Here is a 7,729-nt window from a genome sequence, read left to right on the forward strand (position 1 = left end):
TAATTGCGTTACTAACATATCAATGCTAACTCGTTTCAAAGGCGGCACAAACAACTGTCTCCTGGAGGAAAGACCAGTGACCCATCCACATGTATGTATTACGTAGGAATCGTTGTGGGACGTCCTACATAGCGCCACGAACTCTGAGTAAAACAAGCCTGAACTGTTTGTTGCTCTACTACATTGACAGCTGGTTTCTAGTAGAAAATACAAGCAGGAAGTGAGACTTGACGCTCCGAGGTGAACTGCACATCATTTCATGGCACCTTTCACAATCCAATCGAAAGTGGATTGTGAAATGTACTTTGCACTTGTGTAATATGTGGAGTTCACAAAAAAGTTCTTGAAATAAAAAAACCATCGGCTAATTATTTCAAATGTTTATCCTTTTCTAGCTTACTCCTACTAATACTAATACATTTATACAATATTGTGTATATTATTGTAATGCACTACCTTGATGTGTTAAGTACTTCTTCTGCTGGGTTTTTATATCCATGAACTACTTCCTAGAAATGTGTTGTATGAAGGCAAGCATGCACTGCGGTGGATCAGACACTTAAAGTACTCTATATACTTCTTTAAAGACTAACCCAGCAGCTGTGAGTGACTCATTGGGTCAGAAATACAATCGAAGATGAGCGACTGCTCGGATGAAAACGTCCTTCTTGCACTTCCTCCCTTTTCTGGCAAAGTTCCCATCAGATCACACACAGCGTCTTTCTTTATGATGTCGTAAAAGTTGGTTGAGTAGAAACTGAAAAACAAAACCTATTTGTAAAAACAAAACCCAGATCGAGTCATGCCCTTTGTGGTCAGCCTGGTCAGATGAGAGGAAAATTCCATTATTGAGACAAATTAGGATATATAAGAGATCATAACTTCACATCAGGTCAATGTGACATCAGCTTCTGTTGTTTAAGCTCCACAAAAGGTAGGAACCCTTTCATCTAAAAAAAACTATTTTTAAAATTTCACCACGAATATATGTATATACATATATATATATATCAGCATAAGAAAAGTTATACCTAGTTAGTTTAGTTTAAATTTTTCCTCTAAAAGGATGTTTATTTCAGCTTAATTCATAAAACATTACACTGACAGCAACTTTTAATAGAATAGAAGGAAAAAGTAGATTCAAAGAAATATCAAAACAAAAAACTAATTCATTAAAATAAATGTGAGTACAAATATGTGTATAAGTGTATCTATGAGTGTGTATACACAGTATGTGTGTATATATATATATATATATATATATATATATATATATATATATATATAAATATATATATATGTGTGTGTGTGTATATATGTAGAAAAACTGAAAAAATGATGTAAAACAGAAATATACTTAAAATAGAGTAGAAGATTATGAACACATATGTAAACGTGACTTTAACTGTCTGACAGGCCACTTTTAGGGAGATTAATTAGCATAAATGGAATATGATATGCATAAATATGTTTTATATATATATATATATATATATATATATATATATATATATATATATATATATACTAGTGTATAATTACCTGAAACTATGAGTCTGCCATGTTGCACACGTTTACATTTTTAAATTATAAAGGTTATAAAGGGATGGCTACCAAAACCTAAACATTTTATTTTATTAGTAGTAGTAGTAGTAGTAGTAGTAGTAGAGTATTGATACGTTCCGACGGTGCTTTTTTATTAGTACTTTTTAATGTTTTGGTGTCATTAAAAATCACGCTGAAGCGCTGAGCTCCACCAACTCCACACTCACACACACACACACTCTCACACACACAAACACACACAACGAACACGGACTGGCAGCGCTGACCACTAGGGGCCACTAATTCTCACACCATTTGTTCTCCCTTTATTTTTCTGTTTCTGTTTCCCTGTCACCAGAGACTGAGAGGAGTCCCGCTTGCACATGGAGATGGATCCACATGTGGTGAAATGGAAATTGTGTGAGTATTTTTGCAATTGTGTAAAAAAAAAGTGTTTTTGTGTGTTTTTTTAGACAAAGTATATATATTTGTTTTAAAACTCAGCAGACTAAATTATCCCTTTGACATTTTACAGACTGGTGAATTTGGTTTTGCATGTTTGAGTCATCCGTCTTTGCTCTCTAATATTTTCCGTGCGTGTCGTCAGCTCCTCGCTCTGTTCCTCTCAGAGTCGTTCTGCTTCAGAGCAGCAAGGTTTCGTTTTCCCTGCATGAGGACTGAGGTCAGTTTCTGGACTTTACTGAAACATTCTGGTGTCACATGCTGAGCAGAGGAAGTGGGACCAGCTGACTTTAGCCCACTGGCTTGGGGAAATCCTTCAGTTTCTAGACTCATGCAGGCCCACTGTCATTCCATGTGTCATCATATCATACATGTGAGATAGATAGTCGATGTCTGATCATATTAGGTTATAGATCATTATCAATCACAAAGATAGATACAATGTTTAAAGACTGAAAAATTAGTTTGTCTTTTATTAGTTAGATTTTTTTTCTTTCAATCCTGAGTATAAAGTACATTGAGCTAAATAAACCATGGCCATGAACAGAAAAAATATGAAATGCAGATAAAAGAATATCTTTTTTTAAAGGGAATTATCCATTTTTTAAATGTGTGGTTTTCTGTACAGTGATATAACAGATAACTGTTTATTTTATGGGTCTATAATTTCCAAAACTATTTATTTCCAGTATTTAAAAAGACAAGGTAATTTGGTGAAAATAGTTTTCTATAACCCAAAAATTGTTATTTGTGTTCAGAGAAGAATCCAGATTATGGTATATGGAGAATGAATGAAGATGAAATACATAGATATTCTTGGGTTTAAATTGAGATTTTCTTTCAGGGACGTTCCTATATTCCGAACAAATAATGCAGATTCAAAGTAAAACGATTCCAAATAAATCAACATTGTTCCCGCTGAATAAAAGCTGAGGAGTTATAGATACGGAGGAAACACTTAAAGTGCAGTTACAGAGTCAAACAACAAGGATGTTGAACCATTTCAGTTAATAGCAGGTTATTTTAATTGAGTTTAGGAAGCTTTACACTGTGGCTTTTTTTGTTTTCCCGGTTATTTTTGTCTTTTATGTTTTAGTGTCTCACCTCAAATAAACGTTCTCTCAAACAGACTTCGGCTTTCGTCTTCTGGCTGATTTAAAGATCCCAAGTTAACGATCTTTTGATATCTTCTCTTTTGGAAGTAAAGCGGTGCCTTCTCTCTCTCTTCGTGTTTCCAGCTGCTGTCGCTGTGCTGCTGCTGCTCACACTCCACCACAGCAACACTGCTGCTTTCAGACTGAGGGAACATCTGGCTAACTGTCTGGAGGACAAGGACTACCACGAGCTGCTGCACACCGTGAAGACCGGCCTGCCTCGTGTCAATGCATCCCATCATGTCGTCATCGTGGGAGCCGGCGTGGCTGGACTGACGGCCGCCTGGCTGCTGCAAGACGCTGGCCACCAGGTCCGTGCAGCAGGAAGACAGCAGACAGCTGCTTGTATTTATTGTTTTGATACTTTTATTTAGATGTTTTTACAGTTAACGAAAAATAAATGGCTTGAAAATAAGAAAGAATGAAATTACTTAACCATGCATCTGACAAAGAAGAACAAAAACAGATAAATAAACAAAATAAGAAGACATTTTTCGTCAAAACAACCATGCAACAATTCAACAACGTTGTCAGTCAATTGTGTCAACTATAAATTCAGCCCAACAAACAGATATCAACAAACATATTCAAAGGGTTCTTCAGACGGTTGCTTGTATCGTTCGTTGGCCACTAGGGGGCAGAATAAACATTTCAACAAGCTGCACTGTGCAGCCACCACCGAGACAATCTTTAGATTACTTACATTTCTAAAGTAGACGGTAACATATGCAGCAGAGGGAAAATAAATGCACATTTTTGTTCCACCTTCTTGATTATCATTTCTTATACAAAATTAAAGTGGGGTTGTATGAGGTACTTCTCCATAGTCAGTGAATTATTACAGTAGGTGGAGTTTAAAGAAACAGACAGAGAGTACAGTAGTGTTCTTCCACGGGTGTATTTGAGACACCTGAAAGAATCAAGATCAGCTATATTTATATTATTTTCTTTAATATAACTGAAGCTGTTATATCTGCTCTCTTCAAAGAAACAAGACACCTTTGACAAAAACAGTCATTTTACCAATCACAACAGGAGTTGCAGGTCCATCGGTTAGTTTGTGTTTTTGTTTAGTTTTTTTTAAATCTGAACTAATCTCAAAAACACTAAAAGTCACACAATAACACAAACTAAACGCTGGCTTCTTGTTTTCAGGAGATAGACACCTGTGGTTAGGCCCTTTATTTAACTGTCTTCTCAAGGTGACCCTGTTGGAGTCCAGCGGTCGTGTTGGAGGGCGGGTGGAGACCTACAGGAATGAAGAAGAGGGCTGGTATGCCGACCTGGGAGCCATGAGGATCCCGAGTTTTCACCGGTGAGTGAAACTGTGTCTTAAATGTGCAATAACACACTGTTTGGACCTTTAGCCAGTTAACACATGTTCCTTGTCATGAGCCCTTTGTTAGAAATGTCTTTATTTGTCTTTACTGGAAATGCTCCATGCTCCTCCTCTCTGCACAGCATCGTCCGCTGGTTTGCTCACAAGCTGGGAGTTGAGCTGAATGAGTTCATCATGGAGGACATCAACACCTACTACCTGGTCCACGGGCTGCGGAAGAGGACGTACGCGGTGAAGGCGAACCCCGACATCCTGAACTACAAGCTGCCCAGAAGAGAGAGGGGGAAGTCGGCCAACCAACTCCTGCAGCAAGCTCTGCAGAAGGTACAGAGAGGAGGCATACAGTCTATTATTCTATGTTCTCATTCCAATTAGCTGAAAGATATTGTTCCAAACAGATGTTTATTATGTCAACTGATATCCCCTTAAATGTCATAAAGTAAATTTTCTAATTGTTATTTGTCTTTCCCGGTTGCTGAAACTTTTAATTTCTTCTGGAATTTTAGGGGCTGAAGGCAATGTTGTGTTGTTGTGCTTTTATAGCTCAGTAAAAGAAAGCATATACAGTATATATATATATATATATATATATATATATATATACAAAATGAGTCACGTTCCCAGTAAGCATTGATTTGATAATATGGAGGTCAAAATATGTTTATTGAATACAACTGAAAACGCCACTGTAAACAGCAGCAAATTCCTTGTGTGTGCAACGTACTTGGCCAATAGATGATTCTGATTCTGATTTTTTTCTGGAGGTGAAAGATGAAGTGGTGGCACATGGCTGCAGAGCTGCTCTAAAGAAGTACGACCAGTACTCTGTGAAGGTAAATCAGACACACATATAATGATGTGAATGTTATGTTCCCCCAATGCACATTGGACCAGGGTTTGGGACGGCTGAACATATTCTCAGCTGATCTGTTTCGCAAAAGGTCTCCTGAATAAAAAATCAGTTAGATTACATTTCAATGAGAGGTTGTAGTAGACATTTGCCTCTCACAGGAGTACCTGAAAGAAGAAGGTGGCCTGAGTCCAGAGGCGGTGAAGATGATCGGAGACCTGCTCAACGAACAGAGCCTCATGCACCTGGCGCTGACTGAGATGATCTACATCGAGAGCGACGTCAGTGACAGCACCACGTACGATCGGATCGTTTCACACATCTGTGCATTGACAAATTTGTCCCGAAAGACGTTGTGTCTTAGTTTACTGAATTAGTGAACTTGAACTTCAACTAACTCCAATGTAAACCCACTGGCGTCATTATGAATTGGTCTGAGCAAATGACACAATATGAAGAGCGAGATAGTTCCCACCAGGTGGACAGTAAGACAGGTTGACCAGTTAAACAATCGTGGGACTCCGCCCAGGAGGCCGCCATTTTTGTCCTGTGCAAAACTAAAAAAGTGAAGCTTTTTTTGTTACTTGTGCGTGGCATGCACACCGGCGTTTATCGTCTACGCGGTGTTCACAGGATTATTCTCCTAAACATCAGGGGACGTAAAAAGAAAATGAGCAGTGAAGAATCAAAAAGACAACGAGTGAACACCATAATGCAGCCTCCACTGAGCCGAGGAGGGATTGTAATTACCTGTCGACTTGTATTCATGGACTGCTGCATTGCCTTTGTACAAGACCCGTAGATAAAGAAGTCTAGTATTGAAGAAACAGAGGTTGAATATCCTGTAAACTTTTTGATTTGGCTGCTGAATATTTACTCAAATGAAGGTTTCTTAGACCCATTGTTTCTAAAGCGTCTCAAAATTAATTGACCTTCTTCATATAATCCATAGATGTGTAAATGATGCTTTTATCAGTTTAACTGAGTTACAATTTACAAATCTTCTGAGGTACACGACCGAGCGCTGATAATACATGATTGGGGTTAACTACTACTTAGCTACACTTAAATGTTGATGTCCAAAACCGACACTAGAGGGCAACGTAGCTCTAGTTATAAGCTTTGGGCCAATGACCAAAGGGACTAATGATCTTTCCTTTTGTTTTGAAGGTACGACGAAGTGACTGGTGGGTCAGACCTCTTCACCAATGCATTTCTTTCTGTCCTTGACATTCCCATTCTCCTTAACTCGAAGGTCAAACGTGTCAGCCAATCAGATGAGGGTGTAGTTGTATCCTATCAGATGGGCCACCAAACCTCTTTGACAGACCTTTCTGCTGACATTGTTCTGGTAACAACCACAGCCAAAGCAGCCCTCTTCCTGGACTTTGATCCACCTCTCTCCATCAGAAAGATGGAAGTCCTGAGAGGGGTCCATTATGAAAGCTCCACTAAAATCCTCCTTACCTTTCGGGAGAAGTTCTGGAAAGAGGACGGCATCCGAGGCGGCAAGAGCATCACTGACGAGCCCTCGCGTTACATCTACTACCCCAGCCACAGTTTCCCAACAAATGAGACCATCGGTGTCCTCCTGGCTTCCTACACCTGGTCTGACGACTCCCTCCTCTTCTTAGGAGCGAGCGATGAAGAGTTGAAAGAGATGGCTCTGAGAGATTTGGCAAAGATCCATGGAGCACGTCAAGTCTCTCTGCACAGGAGTGGTGGTGAAGAAGTGGAGCCAGGATCCTCACAGCTTGGGAGCCTTCGCTCTCTTCACGCCCTACCAGCATGTAGAGTACGCTGAAGAGCTCTTCAAGAGTGAAGGCAGGGTGCACTTTGCTGGGGAACACACAGCCTTCCCTCACGCTTGGATCGAGACATCCATGAAATCTGCAATCAGAGCTGCTACCAACATTAACCAAGAGGCCGCTAGAACTCAACATGACGAGCTCTAGGGTTTTGCTTTTGGAGTCTTTTTAACTCATGATGCTTAGAATTCTCCTCCAAAATGTAGACGTGCAAATATGGGAGGAGCTTAAAGAGTATTAAGAATTCATGAAATGCCTCCTGCTGTTAATAGGATGACTGTCCCATCCTTAAAAGGTTTAGCTGCACATTATCAACCTCAACTGATGACTTGTGGGTATTACGTGGCATTATTAAACCTGACCGTCATAACTTATACCACTTAATAGTCAGAATCTGTTACCTTCTCACAAGTCACTCAGTCAGGACCAAATACTGGCAAAACAAATCTTAAAAAAACTACCGAAAGAAAATGGCTCCCATTGAGAAATTATTTATTTTTCTGATTGCATATAATAATAATAATAATAATAATAATAATAATAATAGGAACTCCATCACAATAGGGCAACA

At 39.2% G+C, this 7,729-nt stretch overlaps 1 protein-coding gene across 1 annotated transcript; it reads left to right on the forward strand.

The window, feature by feature from the left end:
* Window positions 1-1,928: 1,928 nt before the first annotated feature.
* On the forward strand, window positions 1,929-7,305 carry LOC306734512 (L-amino-acid oxidase-like; the record flags this gene model as incomplete). Its single annotated transcript, XM_079215869.1, is given in 8 exon segments — window positions 1,929-1,965; window positions 3,246-3,472; window positions 4,364-4,476; window positions 4,623-4,824; window positions 5,265-5,333; window positions 5,512-5,648; window positions 6,521-7,042; window positions 7,044-7,305. Coding segments are annotated over 8 exon segments (1,569 nt in total).
* Window positions 7,306-7,729: the final 424 nt, after the last annotated feature.

The sequence above is a fragment of the Taurulus bubalis genome (genome assembly GCF_910589615.1).
Source record: "Taurulus bubalis genome assembly, chromosome: 3".
Taxonomy (NCBI): domain Eukaryota; kingdom Metazoa; phylum Chordata; class Actinopteri; order Perciformes; family Cottidae; genus Taurulus; species Taurulus bubalis.